The 19,969-nt window shown below is 43.7% G+C and overlaps 1 protein-coding gene across 5 annotated transcripts in view; it reads right to left on the bottom strand.

Annotated features, from left to right (window-relative positions):
- SUGT1 (SGT1 homolog, MIS12 kinetochore complex assembly cochaperone) overlaps positions 1–19,969 on the bottom strand; it is a 321,635-nt gene that overhangs the window by 179,804 nt on the left and 121,862 nt on the right. For all 5 annotated transcript variants that reach the window (XM_063952887.1, XM_063952891.1, XM_063952889.1 and 2 more), the window contains exons 6-9: positions 18,044–18,114; positions 13,805–13,855; positions 9,684–9,703; positions 514–545 (exon numbers count right to left, since the gene is read on the bottom strand). In XM_063952887.1, coding sequence (XP_063808957.1) covers positions 514–545; positions 9,684–9,703; positions 13,805–13,855; positions 18,044–18,114 — 174 coding nt within the window. The remainder of the gene's footprint in view (positions 1–513; positions 546–9,683; positions 9,704–13,804; positions 13,856–18,043; positions 18,115–19,969) is intronic.

Here is a 19,969-nt window from a genome sequence, read left to right as displayed (position 1 = left end):
TCCGAACAGTCACCAGGTGAGAAACTCATCCCAACATGAACTAACCAGCTACACGGACTGTGGGAGAGATCTGTGCTTACTGTGATCTCACCGCTGTCTCAAGATGACCAAGCTGCAAACCATTTATTTAAATTAGTCTGTCGAATACAAATCTCCCAGTGACTTACTTATATACTTATGGAGGTCATGGGATTTTTTTCAGAATTTGCTATTCTTACTGATGTTATGACTATTCAATGAAAGAGAGACATTTACAATGCTTCGTTTTTATTAAAGCCTTCCTAATGTGTTTGTAGGATTTTATACATGGGGAAAAAAAACAAAACATTTTTTGTACACTAAATGTAAGGAATTGTATATACTGGTTTACAATGAAAGAGCAAGGTTCACCTTTGTGTTTTAATTCATCAATCCCCATTAATATATATGGTCTAAGTGAGTTACAGAAGACATATTTAAGACATTTTCTCAACCATTCTATTTATACAATTAAAAAAAAAAAAAACAAAGTACCTGTATTTTGACGTTTTCTGCTGGTTTGTGGACTGCAGTCAGAAAAAAAGGAGGCAAGCTGTTAGCCATCAACACTGCGGAGCTATTAACATATGTTATACAAATCATTCTAGATTATATAGCACATATGCTGAGGTACAGCTTTGTTTACTTTTTTATCCCAGTTTCACATTTATGGTGCCCATACACTTGTGCGATGCCCCGTGACGCAACATAGAGGGGCATCGCACCGGCAGTTCAGGTGTGATGAAATCGCACCTGTACTGCCATGCGATGATGCAATAGATCGCATGGTAATCACGTGATGGGCACGTCACCGCCGAGTGGGAGCGGCGTCTGGCCGCTCCTGGCGGGTGCCCATCGCATTGCGATATATTGCATGTATTTTAAAAACACATGCAATCGCACTGCGATGCGATGCGATAAATAGGATTTTAATACCTACCAGCAAATCCTTTTCTCTTAGTCGGTAGAGGATGCTGGGGTCATCATAGAACCATGGGGTATAGACGGGATCTGCAGGAGACATGGGCACTTTAAGACTTTGAAAGGGTGTGCACTGGCGCCTCCCTCTATGCCCCTCCTCCAGACTCAAGTTATAGGAACTGTGCCCAGGGAGACGGACATTTCGAGGAAAGGATTTATTGTTAAACTAAGGTGAGATCCATACCAGCTCACACCTCAAGCATGCCCGCAGTACGTGGCATTCAACAGAACACAAGCCAACGGCATGAACAATTGCAGCAACATGCTGACAATAACGTAACACAACATGTGTGTAACCACAACTAATAACTGCAGATACAGTACGCACTGGGACGGGCGCCCAGCATCCTCTACGGACTAAGAGAAAAGGATTTACCGGTAGGTATTAAAATCCTATTTTCTCATACGTCCTAGAGGATGCTGGGGTCATCATAGAACCATGGGGTTATACCAAAGCTCTAGTACGGGCGGGAGAGTGCGGATGACTCTGCAGTACCGATTGACCAAACTTAAGGTCTTCATCGGCCAAGGTGTCAAACTTGTAGAACTTTGCAAATGTGTTTGATCCCGACCAAGTAGCTGTTCGGCAAAGTTGCAATGCCGAGACCCCCCGGGCAGCCGCCCAGGATGAGCCCACCTTTCTAGTAGAATGGGCTGTCGAAGTCAAAAAAATATTACATAAAGAGAACATACAAACTACACACATTATAAGTCGCTATACTTGCAAATACGCGCAGCGAGCACAGCAATGTATGGTAACATCCGCATTTACACGGACATGCCACAGAGATGGATTCAACACTTATTTCATGCAGTACATAATTATAATAATATCAAGCGCCGGACATAATGGTGATTTGGAATTATGTAATGAAGTGGTGTCATGTATGTGTATTATTTGAACGAAACCAGATAGACCGGTCATGTTTACTATTGAAACGACCAGATTAATGTGTGGATTCATTTGATACCTGTTATTAAGCTGAAGGACATTGCAACACGGAATTATGATTAAATGTATAAAAGCTAAAATCACTTTTATTAGAACAATAGATACTCCAAACAGGCAATGAACAGGAAACTCAGGCCAGCCCTTTGGACGTCCCCAAGGCTGAACCTGTTCAGCATATACAAAGGAACTGGTGACTCATCGTGAATCCCTCCCCCAGAAACTAGATAACACATTGACCACACAGGAAGTTAGTGGCTGTAAGGTCTGAGACGATGATGGACTTGCTGGCAGATCAGCTCCTGTATTTATTTCCAGAGAGAGAGAGTGATATGGAAAGATGAATTTATATAACTTAAGGATAATGGTATTGTATGCTAGCATGTAACTGTATGTAACTTAATGTATTAACTGCTTACTGTGTGAGTTGTAATCATGTAACTATAGGTATACTGTACTTGGTAATATATATTTAATCCATATCCTTTTAATAACAAATATATACATCAATGAGCTTTGGAACTCAGATAATGTGTGGGTGTATTATTTTCTCTTATGGGATGCAGTGTTTTGCGATGTATAGCGCACATTCTTGGGATATGGTAATAAGAGACGCAGGCATTCACAATATATATTAGAGCGGGCATTTTAAATATTTGTGAGAAATCAATTTGGCATTCATAGGGCCTTCACCGATTCCGGTAACGGCAATCCAGCCGTGGAATGAGCATGCTGAATCGTGTTACAGATCCAGCGTGCAATGGTCTGCTTGGAAGTAGGACACCCAACCTTGTTGGGAGCATACAGGACAAACAGAGCCTCTGTTTTCCTAATCCGAGCCGTTCTGACGACACAAATCTTCAAAGCTCTGACCACATCCAGAGATATTGACTCAGCGAAGACGTCAGTTGCCACAGGCACCACAATAGGTTGGTTCATGTGGAAAGAGGAAACCACCTTCGGTAGAAATTGTTGACGTGTCCTCAATTCAGCTCTATCTTCATGGAAAATCAAATGAGGGCTCTTGTGAGACAAGGCCGTTAACTTAGACACCCGCCTTGCAGATGCTTCAACTCCACCGTCCGTCAAGGTTCAAACCAATGTGATTGAAGGAACTGCAACACCACATTAAGATCCCATGGTGCCACTGGAGGCACAAACGAAGGTTGGATGTGCAACACGCCTTTCACGAAAGTCTGAACTTCTGGAAGGGAGGTGAATTGTTTCTGAAAGAAAACCGATAAGGCCGAAATCTATACCTTAATTGAGCCCAATTTTAGGCCCGCATCCACACCTGCTTGTAGAAAATGGAGAAAACGTCCTAGCCGAAACTCTTCCGTAGGAGCCCCCTTGGATTCACACCAAGAAACATATTTTCTCCAAATACAGTGGTAATGTTTAGACAATACCCCTTTTCTGGCCTGAATAAGTGTAGGAATGACTTCACTGGGAATACCCTTACGGGCTAGGATTTTGCACTCAACCGCCATGCCATCAAACGTAGCCGCGGTAAGTCCTGATACACGCATGGCCCCTGTTGTAACAGGTCCTCGAGCAGGAACTCCTATGAGTTATTCCTGAAGATCTGGATACCAAGCCCTCCTTGGCCAGTCTGGGACAATGAGGATCGCCCGGATCTTTGTTCTTCTTATGATCTTTAGAACCATTGGAATGAGGAAGTGGAGGGAATACATACACCGACTGAAACACCCACAGTTTCACCAGTGCATCCACTGCAATTGCTTGAGGGTCCCTTGACCTGGAACAATATCTCTGAAGCTTCTTGTTGAGACGAGATGCCATCATGTCTACTTGAGGAACTCCCCAACGACTTGTCACCTCTGCGAAGACTTCTTGGTGGAGGCCCCACTCTCCTGGATGGAGATCGTGTCTGCTGAGGAAGTCTGCTTCCCCGTTGTCCACTCCTGGAATGAAGATCACTGACAGGGCGCTTGTATGCTTTTCCGCCCAGCAGAAAATCCTTGTGGCTTCTGCCATTGCCGCTCTGCTTTTCGTTCCGCCCTGACGGTTTATGTGCACTATTGCTGTTACATTGTCCGACTGGATCAGTACAAGCAGATCTCGAAGAAGATGTTCCGCTTGCAGAAGGCCATTGTAAATGGCCCTTAACTCCAGAACATTTATGTGGAGACAAGTTTCCGGACTTGACCATCTTCCTTGGAAGTTTTCTCCCATTGTGACTGCCCTCCAGCCTCGGAGACTTGCATCCGTGGTCAGCAGGATCCAGTCCTGTATCCCGAACCTGCGCCGCTCTAGGAGGTGAGAGCTGTGCAGCCACCACAGGAGTGATACCCTGGTTTTGGAAGACAGGATTATCCTCTGGTGCATGTGTAGGTGGGACCCGGACCACTTGTCCAACAGGTCCCACTGGAACACCCTGGCATGGAACCTGCCAAACTGAATGGCCTCGTAGGCCGCAACCATATTCCCCAGCAACCGAATGCATTTATGGATTGACACTCTTGCTGGTTTCAGAATTTGTTTGACCAGACTCAGAAGTTCCAGAGCCTTGTCCACTGGAAGAAAGACTCTCTGTAGTTCTGTGTCCAATATCATTCCCAAAAACGACAACCGCGTCTTCGGAATCCACTGTGATTTTGGCAAGTTTAGGAGCCAACCATGTTGCTGAAGAACAGTCAAGGCGAGTGCAACGTTTTGCACCAACTGGTCCCTGGATCTCGCCTTTATCAGGAGATCGTCCAAGTATGGGATAATCATGACTCCTTGTCTGCGAAGGAGAACCATCATCTCCGCCATCACTTTGGTGAAAATCCTCGGAGCCGTGAACAGACCAAACGGCAACGTTTGAAATTGGTAATGACAATCCTGAATTGCAAACCTCAGGTAAGCCTGATGCGGAGGAAAATTGGGAACATGTAAGTAGGCATCCTTTATGTCCACCGACACCATAAAATCCCCTTCCTCCAGACTGGAGATCACTGCTCGGAGAGACTCCATCTTGAATTTGAATTTCTTTAGGTAGAATTTAGGGATCTCAGGTTTTGGATTGGTTTGACCGAGCCGTCCGGCATCGGGGTCACAAACAGGCTTGAATAAAAACCTTCTCCCTGTTGTGACTGGGGAACCCGGACGACAACTTGATTTTGACACAACTTTTGTATTGCATCGCAAACTACCTCCCTGTCCGGAAGAGAAGCTGGTAAGGCAGATTTGAAAAAACGGCGAGGGGGAACGTCTTGAAACTCCAGCTTGTACCCTCGGGATACTATTTGTAAAACCCATGGGTCTAGGTCCGAAAGAACCAAAAACTGACTGAAGAGTTTGAGACGTGCCCCCACCGGTGCGGACTTCCGCATAGGAGCCCCAACGTCATGCGGTGGAATTGGCGGAAGCCTGGGAGGACTTCTGCTCCTGGGAGCCTGACAAAGCTGGTGATCGTTTACCTCTTCCACTTCCTCTAGTAGCAAGGAAGGAAGAACCTCGGCCCTTTCTGTATTTATTGGGCCGAAAAGACTGCATCTGATAGTGATGCGTTTTCTTTTGTTGTGGAGTAACATAAGGCAAAAAGGATGACTTACCCGCAGTAGCTGTAGATACCAAATCATCAAGGCCGTCACCAAATAAGGCCTTACCATTATATGGTAGAGACTCCATACTTTTCTTGGAATCAGCATCAGCATTCCATTGGTGAATCCACAACGCTCGTCTAGCTGAGACCGCCATGGCATTGGCCTGTGATCCCAAAAGACCAATATCTCTTGCAGCTTCCTTAAGGTATGCTGCAGCGTCCTTGATATAACCCAGCGTTAAGAGGATGCTATACCTATCTAGGGTATCTATTTCAGAAGACAAGTTGTCTGCCCACTTTTCGATAGCACTACTTACCCACGCAGACGCAATGACAGGTCTGAGTAGCGTACCTGTGGTCGCATAAATGGACTTTAACCTTAGTTTCTTGTTTACGATTCGCAGGATCCTTAAGGGCCGCCATCTCAGGTGACGGGAGAGCCACCTTTTTAGACAAACGTGACAGTGCCTTGTCCACAGTGGGGGGTGACTCCCACTTTTCCCCCGCCGAGGGAAACGGATAAGCTACCGTAATTCTTTTGGGAATCTGAAACTTTTTGTCAGGACCTTCCCAGACTTTTTCAAATAGCGTGTTCAGTTCATGAGAGGGAGGAAACGTCACCTCAGGTTTCCTTTCCTTATACATACAGACCCTTTTATCAGGGACAGCCGGGTCCTCAGTGATATGTAGTACAGGTTGAGTATCCCATATCCAAATATTCCGAAATACGGAGTATTCCGAAATACAGAATTTTTTGAGCGAGAGCGAAATAGTGAAACCTTTGTTTTCTGATGGCTCAATGTATACAAACTTTGTTTAATACACAAAGCTATTAAAAATATTGTATTAAATGACCTTCAGGCTGTGTGTATAAGGTGTATATGAAACATAAATGAATTGTGTGAGGCCTAGAAGCATTGTTGGGATCCGCTGGTTTCAAGAGGCTACTGGACGTGCACTGAGGGGGAGATCTACACAGAAGGACAGAGAGAGTGGATGTACCTCTGTAGTGGAGACACCGACTAGGCATTGCGGTGCCATCAGTGGAAAAGGGCACTGTGTGAGCTGGTATCCCAGACCAGGGGACTCAGAACTACTGCTGGCAGGCTGGCAGTAGACTGTAATTCTAAACTACTGTGGGGACTTAGTAAGTAAGATACCATCCTGGCATGTAATAGTTACTGTTTTGTGTACTGCGTGTGTATTTTTACAATAAAGGGCATTTGCCACTTTACTAAACTGTTTACCTGAGTGATCTAAGAATCCGTATCCTCACACGGAATATTCCGAAATACAGAATTTTTTGAGCGAGAGCGAAATAGTGAAACATTTGTTTTCTGATGGCTCAATGTATACAAACTTTGTTTAATACACAAAGCTATTAAAAATATTGTATTAAATGACCTTCAGGCTGTGTGTATAAGGTGTATATGAAACATAAATGAATTGTGTGAATGTACACACACTTTGTTTAATGCACAAAGTTATTAAAAATATTAGCTAAAATGACCTTCAGGCTGTGTGTATAAGGTGTACATCAAACATAAATGCCTTCTGTGCTTAGACTTAGGTCCAATCACGATATCTCATTATGGTATGCAATTATTCCAAAATACGGAAAAATCCAATATCCAAAATACTTCCGGGTCCCAAGCATTTTGGATAAGGGATACTCAACCTGTACTTCTTTAACAGCCACAATCATGTACTGAATGCTCTTTGCCAATTTTGGATCTAATCTGGAATCGCTATAGTCGACACTAGAATCAGAGTCCGTGTCGGTTTCAGTGTCTGCCAACTGGGTCAGTGTACGTTTCTGCAACCCTGAGGGGACCTGACTTTGCAATAACATATCTTCTACAGATTTCTTCCACGCCTGGGTCTGAGACTCAGACTTATCTAGCCTCTTACTAATAAGAGCCACATTAGCATTCAAGGGGTTCAACACATTTACCCAATCCGGCGTCGGCGGTGTTGACAGGGTCACCCCCGCAGCCGTTTGTGTCCCTAATACAGCCTCCTCCTGGGAAGAGCCTTCAACCTCAGACATGTCGACACACGTGCACCAAACACCCACAGACACACCAGGCATATAGGGGACAGACCCACAGTAAAGTCTGTCAGAGAGACACAGAGGGGATTTGCCAGCTCACAACCCAGCGCTAAATCAATGGGTCTGAAATCACCAAGAATTTGCCTCAGACCTAAAGCGCTTTTACAATCACATATATACTGCTCCAATTGACCTGCCTCCCCCCCCCCCCCCCGTTTTGTACCCCTGGTACTTGTCAGTGTGAGGAGGACCAGCGTCTCTGCAGCCTGCGGAGAGGAAATGGCGCCGTGAGCTGTGAGGAAGAAGCTCCGCCCCCTTAATGGCACGCTTCTGTCCCTCTTTTTCTGATATTTATACTGGCGGGGGTTAGGACAGTGCAGTGGCACTAATGTCCCCTCTTGCCAGCGGAATAATGAGGATGATTTTAGCTGCCCTGGGGACCCCCCCCCCCGCAGTGCTGTGTGTGGGAGCTCGATGCGCAGCGTCTGCCCGCTGCGCGGTACCTCAGAAAATGCCGTCAGTGAAGCTGAAGTCTTCTTTTCTTCGGTTACTCACCTGTCTTCTGGCTCTGAAAGGGGGTGACGGCCGGCTGCGGGAGTGAGCATCTAGGCGTACCCAGCGATCAGCACCCTCAGGAGCTAATGGTGTCCTGTAGCCAGAAGCAGAGCCCTTGATCTCACTGGAAGTGGGTCATACTTCTCTCCCCTAAGTCCCACGAAGCAGGGAGACTGTTGCCAGCAGCCTCCCTGAACATAAAAAAACCTAACAAAAAAGTATTTTTCAGAGAAACTCAGTAGAGCTCCCTGTAGTGCGTCCAGCCTCCCTGGGCACAATTCTAAAACTGGAGTCTGGAGGAGGGGCATAGAGGGAGGAGCCAGTTCACACCCTTTCAAAGTCTTAAAGTGCCCATGTCTCCTTTGGATCCCGTCTATACCCCATGGTTCTATGATGATCCCAGCATCCTCTAGGACAGGGGTGGGCAATTATTTCAGCTGGGGGACCGCTTAACACTTCCAGCGAATATTTGAGGGCCACACACAAAATACTCAAAAAGAGTCCCTTTTTTACACATTACGGCAGACAGCGTCCCCTTTTTTACACAGTGGCTGGCTGGACAGGGGGTTTACCTGTTTGTCACAGTGGAAGACGATCCCACCTGTCCGATGATCCGCGCTGCTGCTGCTGCTGCCGCCCGGAGTCACTGCTGATGTGGCCTCTCCTTCTCCCGCACGCTGCCCGCCGCTTCTCACTGGCTGCCGCTTCTCAGCCGCCGCTCCTGCTCACTGCAGTGCCCGCCCCCCGTGCCCCCCAGCGCATGATAACAGAGGAAATCCCGGTCAGCTGACCGTGTGACGTGACCGGGATTTCCTCAGCGGCTCCGTGTCTGAGAGCAGTGCAATGACAAGCGGCCTGTCGGGCCGCTTGTCATTGCACTCTGGTGGGGACAGCGGGCCAGGCAGGATCGGTCCGCGGGACGCATCCGGCCCGCGGGCCGCATGTTACCCACCCCTACTCTAGGACGTATGAGAAATTAAGTGCAGCGCATACTATCTTGAGACACGAGATTCGACCGGCGTGCCTGCGCATCGCATCGCAAGGTACCTAAAATGTGCATACAATCCTTCGATTTCTCTCACAGATGCGTTCGAAATCGAAGGATAGCACCGATTATCTCACAAGTGTATGGGCTACATTAAAACTTGCTGGTTTAGTTTATTATTTTGCCATCAACATTAAATAAAAACATAACTACTACTTGTTGCATGCAGGATCTAATACATAACACAAAAGGTCAGTCATTGTCTGAAATTGCTTGTATTCTTGATATGGACAGTTATTATATATTATATAAGTGCCACAAGACACCAACTAAGGAGACTACCTCCCTTACTCCTGCTACCACATACAAAGCCCTCAAACAGGGCACTACATTTAGCATTGTTTGGTACATGACAATGCAATCAATAGAGCTGTTTCAGCAAGGGGCAGATATAGTTTGTTAAATATGTTGTGTGTGAATCTTAATATAGGTGTCAAAAGCAAAGGACTTTGACAAAGTTAAACCGATATACTGTGGTGTTTCATAATAAAAAAAGATTAAAACTAACAAAAAAAAGAAGTACAAAGCTTACCAATTCACAACTTGAGGAACCTGAAAATTAGAAAGGATAGGAGAATAATAATTAGGGGGGGAAAAAAAAAAAAAAGACGCATAAAAGATATGCTTTACACGTGTATTTATGTACATGTTACAGAACACCCCAATCATCTATATCAGAATTGACCATTTTCTTGACTGAATGGAGTTTTGTTCCATAACATTTAGCAACTAATTTAAAAGTGATATAATCACCCAGATTAGCTGTTCTTCTTTGAAATTGAAGAACTGACAAGAAGTCACCAACAGTCAAATTCAGTGTCAGATTTACTTAAGTGCTGCAGGGATGCAGTGGTTTCCTATAGGTAGCTCTGCCTGCTAATTACTGCCGGACAGGCTGTTCCAGGGGGAGACTTTTACAGCAGTGGTAAAAAAGAAAATGAGAAACATCATCTTCAAATAGTTCAAAATGGCCCCCTACCATATAGGATGTAAATGAGGCCTCTCAAAACAGTGTTTTTCCTCCAGATGAAAACAGCCCAGGCTAAGAGAAATTATTAGACGGCTACCATAAAACTGGAGGAACACCAAGGAAACCGCAAGATCAGGGCACCTCCATGCCAACTAATTTTGACCCATTGCATTTTTCTCAAAGCATTGTAGTGCAATGCTGATGTTATAATATTTAAACTGCTCTCAGCAAATGCTGAGCACTTGGACAATTGCAACTGATTAGAGTAACTGTTTATTAGTTGATACAGGTAGTGTGAACAACCATTACTCCCATCGGATGTGAATGAAATAGCATTGCATTGTATACGTCATTTAAAAAAGCTTTTCTTTTCCTTTGTAAAGATTCTGTTGTCTGCCATGTTGGTATTTAATGCTTGTTTTTGTAAGCCAATTTATTGCCTGGGCTTTTAAATAGGAATGTATTGCACTGCTCGTGCTCAACATAAGCTCCGGCAGGAGAGGGAGAGGGGAGGGCCGGCATCACTGCCTGTGCTCAATGTAAGCTCCGGCAGGAGAGCGAGAGTGTCGGGCATTACTGCCGGTGCTCAATGTAAGCTCCGGAAGGAGGGGGAGAGGGGGGAGTCGGGCATCACTGCCTGTGCTCAATGTAAGCTCCGGCAGGAGGGCGATAGGGTCGGGCATTACTGCCGGTGCTCAATGTAAGCTGCGGCAGGAGGGCGAGAGGGTCGGGCATTACTGCCGGTGCTCAATGTAAGCTCCGGCAGGAGGTGGAAAGCCAGAGAGGGCTAAATGTTGGAGAGGTCTCCACATGGTACCACCCACCTTACGGCCACACAGCACAACCTCTCAGGGAATGAGACCAGGACAGCAGGCAGTCAGCACATGCACTAAAATGGCTGCTGCAATGATATAGGCAGGCCCACAAGCAGGATCTGCTTCCTCTTTCCACTCCAGTGATCTTGCAGTATGGTTTAGTATAAAGACAGGATCCAACTCCTATCACACAAAAACAAAGGTGCTGGATTTTTAGAAAGGCTGAATTTGCAAAAATGGGGAGATGTTTAAGCGATTCATTGGCGAATTAGAGGAACTTGAAAGGAGTGCGGGAGAGATGGAAAAAACTAAAAAGTGCAATACTAAAGGCAACAGACCGCTGTATCAAAAGGGTTAGGAAAAGCATCAGGAAAAGGAAGCCAGTGTGGTTCACAAAAGATGTACCAACTAGTGTGAAAACAAAAAAGATGGCCTTTAGGAAATACAAATGGACTCAAAATAACAACAACAAAGAGGTGTACCTAGCCAGACGAAAGAAGGCAAACAAAGTAATTAGATGGCAAAGGCAGAAGTGGAGGAGAAAATGGCTCATTCAGGAGTTAAAGGTGGCAAAACCTTTTTTTTTTTAAAGAATATAAGTGAAAGGGGAAAATCAAATGTAGGAATAATAAAACTTACTATAATACAGAGTAAGAATTTGGTGGAGTGAGACAAGGCAATAGCAGACCTGAATATTTTTTTTTGCTCAGTATTCACTGTAGAAGGGAAGGGGCCACAGTTAAGTTGCAATGACATTCATAAAAATAAGGTAGATGAAAGTACATTTAAATAGGAAAAAGGCCTAACAGAACTCTCAAAACTAAAAGTGGATAGATCAATGGGGCCAGATGGGATACATCCAAGGATACTAAAAGGGCTAAAAGATGTACTGGTAGCACCATTAACAGAATTATTCAACCAGACACAAGATACATTTGCAATTCCAGAGCACTGGAAAAGAGCAACTGTAGTTCCACTGCACAATAGTGGAAGCAAGGAAGAATCAAGTAACTACAGACCTGTAAGCCTTACATCTGTAGTAAGGAAAGTAATGTAAAAAGTATATACATAAAAAAAAAGTTGTGTGGGGTCCCAAACATATTATGGAGATGCATGTTGGCAGTGGGAACTCCACTACATATCTGGTGGGACTGGACTGTCCTCTCCTTAAACCTTATTAGCAGAAGGTGGTTAGAAACATTATGCAGGAGAACTTACCTTTTTGCCCTAGTTTCTGGTTGCTGAACCTTTAGCGCAGACCTAAGTCATTATATAGAAAGACATTGCCCCGCCATATTCTTAGTGCTTCAAAGGCAGTTATTCCAGTCCACTGGAAATCTAATGTTGTTCCTACTATGCCTGAATGGTGCACTCTATGGTTATGGATGACCTTGTTTCTTCTTTAGCTGTAAAAAATAAGGTCTCCGCTGCCATATGGTACCCATGGTTGATGTATAAGGAATCATATCACTATAAATCACTTCATTAGGAGGTATTCTTCATTTCGGGGCAATGCTTAATTATACCCCTTATTACTTTTGTTTTAGGTCCAGGAAATCCGAAGCTTTCTTTCGGTCTTCTTCTCTTCTTGTTTTTGTCCCCTTTTTTCTTTCCATCCATATTTCCATACTCCTCCTTCTTCTTATACCAATTTTAGTGTTTTATGTACCTGCGGTTTGTAATGCGTCTTCTGAAGGAAAGTCCATCTCAGTTACAAACAGGTCCTCGTGTAACCGCTATTAATGATATGAGGTTTAGTTTTCACATGTCACTTTGCTTGTGATTTTGTCATGTTACTTAACTTGTACTGTATCTATGTGTAAACTGTACAATAAAAATAATTTGCAAAAAAGAAAGAGTTGTGGAATATCTTAAATCAAACTACTTGTTGACTTTTTTTTTTTTTTTTTTTTACTCTGTGAAGAAAATAATAGATCAAGGGGGGACTGTAGATGTAGCATATCTAGACTTTAGTAAGGCATTGGGGTCCAATATCGCAGACAGCTAAATAAACTCAAAAGCATGGGATTGGATTATAAACCAGTTAAATGTATAAGAACCTGGTTGCATGATAGAAAATAGACAGTTGTAGTAAATGGAGTGCAATCTATGAAGGGAAAGGTTACCAGTGGAGTAGCCCAGGGTACTTGGACCAATGTTCTTTAATATCTTTGTTGGTGACACTGCAAATTGTATTGAAGGGAAAGTGGTTTTTTTTGCAGATAATACAAAGATATGCAACAGGGTTGACACACTGGGAGATATAAAACAAATGATTGATGACCTAGGTACACTTGAAAAATTGCCAAAAACCTGGCAACTACAATTTAATGCTAAAAAAAAGTTTTCTCCCCCAGGGACTGCCGTGCATATTTCCCTAACTTCCCATTCCCTGTCAGATTGTATGTCTATGCGCAACTGTGATGAGATGTCTTTTCAATACATTATAGATTGCATGTCAGTAATCCCACTGATTAGCATAGCATCTTGCCTCTTAATCTTGCAGAAGACGGTGATAACAAACACACTTTAAGAGCAGTGCACAAAACTAAACATGGTGGTGGAGCTGAAGGTGTTCTAGGAGACTGAAAGCATGCTAGGCTTGAATCCACTGACCATACCACTCTGCCTCTTCCACACAATGGCTTTGCCACATAAGGTCCTATAAAGGTGCATGGGAAGTTCAGGCAAGAGGAGCATCCACACCTCTACATGCCTATAACATGCCAAGCAGTAAGAGAATTGCAGCTTTCCCGTATAAACCCCTTCATCTCCACCCAGGAGGTAATACAAAGTTAAAGTGAAATTACATACAGTACTTAAATATCAAATAAGTAACATTTCTACCCAAGTAGCAGATCTACTCACTGTTTAACTTTTCTTCACACTGCTGAATCCACATAGAAAATACATCAGATGCTAGTAAGACATAATAATAAATAGTATGTTAAAATAAGACTTAGATGTAAGGACATTAGCCATTAAATTGGGAAAACAATAGATTATACCTTAACAAATACCAAATTAAGTAAAAAGTGTCCACTTATCCTCAGATCGGGCTAAATAGCTCAGTTTGGTAAACCACGGATTTAGCTGCGCCATGTGACTTTTTTAATTAAATATGTGTTTTACATGCTATACTAAATCTAAATACTTAGTACACTATCAGCGAATTAATCTGCAAAATTTAAGAAAATGTTTATATTCTGGGTGAAAAAAGGAAAGCCCTGCAGTATATAGCAGCTCTGTGTTTAGAATTGGGGGGAATCCATTTAGAGCCAATCCATTTTTGGCAGGAGAAAACAGCAGGCTATCGCGGTTAATGAACGATGGTCATTATCGTGGTATTTTATTACAGGCTGAAAACAAACCCACGATCGCTCGAAAACACATGGGTTCGGATTGCGTCTTTCGCAGCCCGTTTATAGCGGATTATGCTTTGGGTGCACTGAAACACCCTAGTTGTCCAGCCACCACAATTTGGCCTTTGTCAAAGATACTCAACTCCTTACACCTTGCCCATATTTTCTGCTTCCAACACATCAACTGAGTGTTCACCTGCTGCCACACCCCACCCCTTCACAAACTCCATTGCAACGAAATAATCAATGTTATTCACTTCACCTGTCAGTTTTACTATTATGGCTGGCCACTAATAAATATATTGGCCAGTATTTACTAAAAATCCGAGTTTGTCCGATTTGTGGGTTTTTTTCTAAATCCCAATCTGGGAATTCACTAAGCACCAATCTCGGCAGTGTTTGGACTATTCGTAATGGTTTGATTTGCAAAGTTCCGAAATACGAATGAATAGACCATCGGTCAAACACGGCTGTTATTTCATACAATACGGGCATTCACTATTCATTCGTATTTGGGTGTTAGTTTCTGAGTGCTCAAGTGCGGGTCTGTTTTTTTTTAGATTCGTTAAAAAAAGCAGCAAAAAAATAGACCTGCTTTTTCCAGTCGAGTTTGGATAACCATGCACGGATCAGTGAGATCTGTGCATGGCTATCTATGGGAAAGGGTCTGTTTAGTGTAAAAACTGGAAAAAAAATTGCGTGGGGTCCCCCCTCCTAAGCATAACCAGCCTCGGGCTCTTTGAGCCGATCCTGGTTGGAAAAATATGGGGGGGGAAATGACAGGGGTTCCCCCATATTTAATCAACCAGCACCGGGCTCTGCGCCTGGTCCTGGTTCCAAAAATACGGGGGACAAAAAGCGTAGGGGTCCCCCGTATTTTTGAAACCAGCACCGGGCTCCACTAGCCAGGTACATAATGCCACAGCCGGGGGACACTTATACTGGTCCCTGCGGCCCTGGCATTACATACCCAACTAGTCACCCCTGGCCGGGGTACCCTGGATGAGTGGGAACCCCTTAAATCAAGGGGTCCCCCCCCTTCCAGCCACCCAAGGGCCAGGGGTGAAGCCCGAGGCTGTCCCCCCCCATCCAAGGGCGGCGGATGGGGGGCTGATAGCCTTTTGAAAAAATTTGAATATTGTTTTTAGTAGCAGTACTACAAGTCCCAGCAAGCCTCCCCCGCAAGCTGGTACTTGGAGAACCACAAGTACCAGCATGCGGTGGAAATCCGGGCCCGCTGGTACCTGTAGTACTACTACTAAAAAAATAACCTAAAAAAAAACAGGACACACACACCGTGAAAGTATAAGTTTATTACATACATGCACACCTCCATACATACATACATACATACATACATACATACTTACCTATGTTCCCACGAGGCTCAGTCCTCTTCTCCATGTAGAATCCTTGGGGTACCTGTGAAAAAAATTATACTCACATAATCCAGTGTAGAATCAGACCTTTGTATAATCCACGTACTTGGCAAAATAATAAAACGGAAACCCGACCACGCACTGAAAGGGGTCCCATGTTTACACATGGGACCCCTTTCCCCGACTGCCAGGAACCGCTGACCGCAAAGTTCCCACCATTGGCTACAATGGAGCGCATAGGCGCTACATTGTATCTGTGCCGTGTGCAGCCTGACAGACACTACAGGAGCACACAGCCAATCAGGAGAGTGCCACGACGTGGCGCTCCCTGATTGGCTGAAGGGACCCTCTTTGACAGGAGTCAGGGGGTTCCTGGCAGTCGGGGAAAGGGGTCCCATGTGTAAACATGGGACCCCTTTCAGTGCGTGGTCGGGTTTCCGTTTTATTATTTTGCCAAGTACGTGGATTATACAAAGGTCTGATTCTACACTGGATTATGTGAGTATAATTTTTTTCACAGGTACCCCAAGGATTCTACATGGAGAAGAGGACCGAGCCTCGTGGGAACATAGGTAAGTATGTATGTATGGAGGTGTGCATGTATGTAATAAACTTATACTTTCACGGTGTGTGTGTCCTGTTTTTTTGGGGGTATTTTTTTAGTACTAGTACTACAGGTACCAGCGGGCCCGGATTTCCACCGCATGCTGGTACTTGTGGTTCTCCAAGTACCAGCTTGCGGGGGAGGCTTGCTGGGACTTGTAGTACTGCTACTAAAAACAATATTCACATTTTTTCAAAAGGCTATCAGCCCCCCATCCGCCGCCCTTGGATAGGGAGGACAGCCTCGGCTTCACCCCTGGCCCTTGGGTGGCTGGAGGGGGCCCCTTGATTTAAGGGGTTCCCACTCCTCCAGGGTACCCCAGCCAGGGGTGACTAGTTGGGTATGTAATGCCAGGGCCGCAGGGACCAGTATAAAAGTGTCCCCCGGCTGTGGCATTATGTACCTGGCTAGTGGAGCCCGGTGCTGGTTTCAAAAATACGGGGGACCCCTACGCTTTTTGTCCCCCGTATTTTTGGAACCAGGACCAGGCGCAGAGCCCGGTGCTGGTTGATTAAATATGGGGGAACCCCTGTCATTTTTTCCCCCATATTTTTTCAACCAGGACCGGCTCAAAGAGCCCGAGGCTGGTTGTGCTTAGGAGGGGGGAACCCACGCAATTTTTTTCAGATTTTTTAAGACTTTAATCAACTTTTTAAGGTACACAATGAAGCCCTGCATGGATCTCACAGATCCGGCCGGAATTCCTTGTGTTTTGTCAGGCAGTGTTTTACTCATCACTCCCGTAAAGCACTGCCTGATATTACGAATCACATCGACATCGGAAAAAACGATTGTGCAAAACTCGGCAGCTTAGTGAATGATCGTATCAGGATTCAAAAAGTTGCAGTAAAATGCACCCGATACCATTCGAGTTCAAACACCCTTCAAAACGGCCAAAACACGAATCTTTGTAAATATACCCCATTGTGTTAACAAAGCTGTGTAGTAGAAGCAAACACCGACTCTGGACTTGTGCACTTTATTTTGTCAGGATGATCACATACCAGAATCCACCATACAGTTAGTGTTGACACAAGACACCAACAAAAGTCCTCAGCTCCTCACAGAAGCTTCCAAACAGTCCTATCACTAAATGATACCTTCTCTCTAGTTACCACTCCTCCTGCCAAGACTGACAGGCATGAGACACTCCCACCCTTTCTTCTTAAGGGAGTTCTCCTTACAGGTGCTCTGGTTAATCAATTGCATGCTGTCAGCTGCACCAGGCTGCAAGAATTCACCAAGGTCAATTATACAAGACCCACATTTTCTATCCTCCAAATATGAACCATTCCTGGGTTTGTCAGCTCAACAACCTTGGTTCCTCTGTAGAACACTAATCCTAATTGCCACAAATGAAATACATTTACACATTGACAGTTACTCAGAACATGGTTGGAGGTATGCACCTAAGACTTTCTTTCTTTTCTTTTTTAAATCCTAGTGGCTATTTTCAGAGTCAAACCATAATTAATTTTATCATTTCTTGATGCTGTTTGTGCCACATCCTATGGTTGTACTTTGCTGATGATTATGTACCAGCAGTACTTTAAACAATTTGCTGAATCGTCTCGTAACTGGTCACTAAAACACATTAAGACTAAACAACTGCAAATTAAAATATATGACCACAAGGATATTATTAGTATTATTATAGCCCATACCAAATATATCCAATGCTCCACATTTGCCAAAATTATTAATTATTGTAATATACTTCTAACTAGCTAAAAATATAAGCATATTTTTATTTAGTACTTACAATTTAATGTTTGTCCTTGTTTAAATGTGTCTTCAGCGGAGGAATAGTTTTTTAAGTGGAATTCAGCCTCTCTGTAAAAAGAAGCCATGAAATGAGAAAGGGGTGTCATTGAATAGAAATGGGAACACAATGTTTAGCGACTTCACAAGAGTGAAAAAAGACACAAGGATATGTACGTAACACTATAAAACAGAGGATAAAACAAATTCATGAAGTTCTGCAAAATAAAACCTATTTTAAACTAAGCTTTAATAAGCGTGTGGTATGATTGGTCGACAGTTATGTCATGTGTGGAGTGGATCCGGTGACGACATCTCAGCAGCAGCATTCCAGTGAGTATTCTACCATCTATCCCTAATTTCTTCACTTCCCCTCAGTGACTAGCCCTAACCTACCCCCACAACCTAACCCTAACCTCCAGCATCCTCAGAACGTCATTTCAGATTTCAACCTGAGCATGTGGATATACTGAACAATGTAGACATTCAAATGTCAACATTATGAAGGTCACCATGGTTACTATCGACCATCTGACCTGATACTATTAAATACAATAAGAGAATATTGCTTTGCTTTAAACATTATTTTAGGAGATGAACATTGTTCATTTGTTTGAGACTTTCCTCATGATCACAAAAATGGTCTTAACAGAAACGGTTACAGTTAATCCTAGGTTGAAATAAAGACAATCTGTCCGAAGCCACACAAGCATGTCCATAGCTCCCATCATACCCTAAAGCTAGGTAGCACAAAGCAATTTCATGAGAGTTTTTAAGATAAAGGTAAAAAGAGAGCAGTACCAATTGATATTACATTTGTAGTACAGGTTGAGTATCCCATATCCAAATATTCCGAAATATGGAATATTCCGAAATACAGACTTTTTTGAGTGAGATAGTGAAACCTTTGTTTTTTGACAAACTTTGTTTAATACACAAAGTTATTAAAAATATTGTATTAAATGACCTTCAGGCTGTGTGTATAAGGTGTATATGAAACATAATTGAATTGTGTGAATGTAGACACACTTTGTTTAACGCACAAAGTTATAAAAAATATTGGCTAAAATTACCTTCAGACTGTGTGGGTAAGGTGTATATGTTACATAAATGCATTCTGTGCTTAGACTTAGGTCCCATCACCATGATATCTCATTATGGTATGTAATTATTCCAAAATACGGAAAAATCCGATATCCAAAATACTTCTGGTCCCAGGATACTCAACCTGTACCAGGTACTTTTGGTAAGAACTGAGGCTTAAGATCAGTTTATACATTATGGTGCTAAAAGCCTTATATGAACATAATGGGGATAAAGTTATTTAATCCTCTTTGTTGGAGGAACTGCTACCAGAGTACTTTAAGGTTGCCCACATAAGATAAACTTCCTGTATGGGTTCAAACATAAAACAAGAACTATGGTAGACTTTCCATTGTTAACTCTGTTCCTTCGAGAACCATAGGCTCCACAGGAATTACCATGGGGTATAGGTGGTTTGGTGGGAACCAGGCACAAAACAGTTAAACTTCCAGATGCACTGGGGCTTCCTCCTATATACCCCGCCCTCAGGCTATACAATTTAGTGAACAAGTTTAAAGCAGGAGCAGGACAGATAAGAAGGAATAATACAACACTTAAGAAACACACTCATACTAGAAGAGGAGAACTAGCGACCATATAATAATACCCATAAGCGTCTGGGTGGGTGCCGAAAGAGTTAACAATGGTAAGTCTACCATAACTTGTTTCCTTTTTCAGGGTCCATAAGCTCCAAAGGAATTACCATGGGGATGTCCCAAAGCAGTTTCCCCTAAAGGAAGGGGACGCTCCTGAGTGGTACAGAGAACCGTCGCCCAAAGGCAGCATACTGGGAGGTGAAGGTATCAAATTAATAAAAACAGAAAAAGGTGCCCACCAAAGTCTG

The sequence above is a fragment of the Pseudophryne corroboree genome, chromosome 2 (genome assembly GCF_028390025.1).
Source record: "Pseudophryne corroboree isolate aPseCor3 chromosome 2, aPseCor3.hap2, whole genome shotgun sequence".
NCBI lineage: Eukaryota > Metazoa > Chordata > Amphibia > Anura > Myobatrachidae > Pseudophryne > Pseudophryne corroboree.
This window is presented reverse-complemented; position numbering and strand designations above follow the sequence as displayed.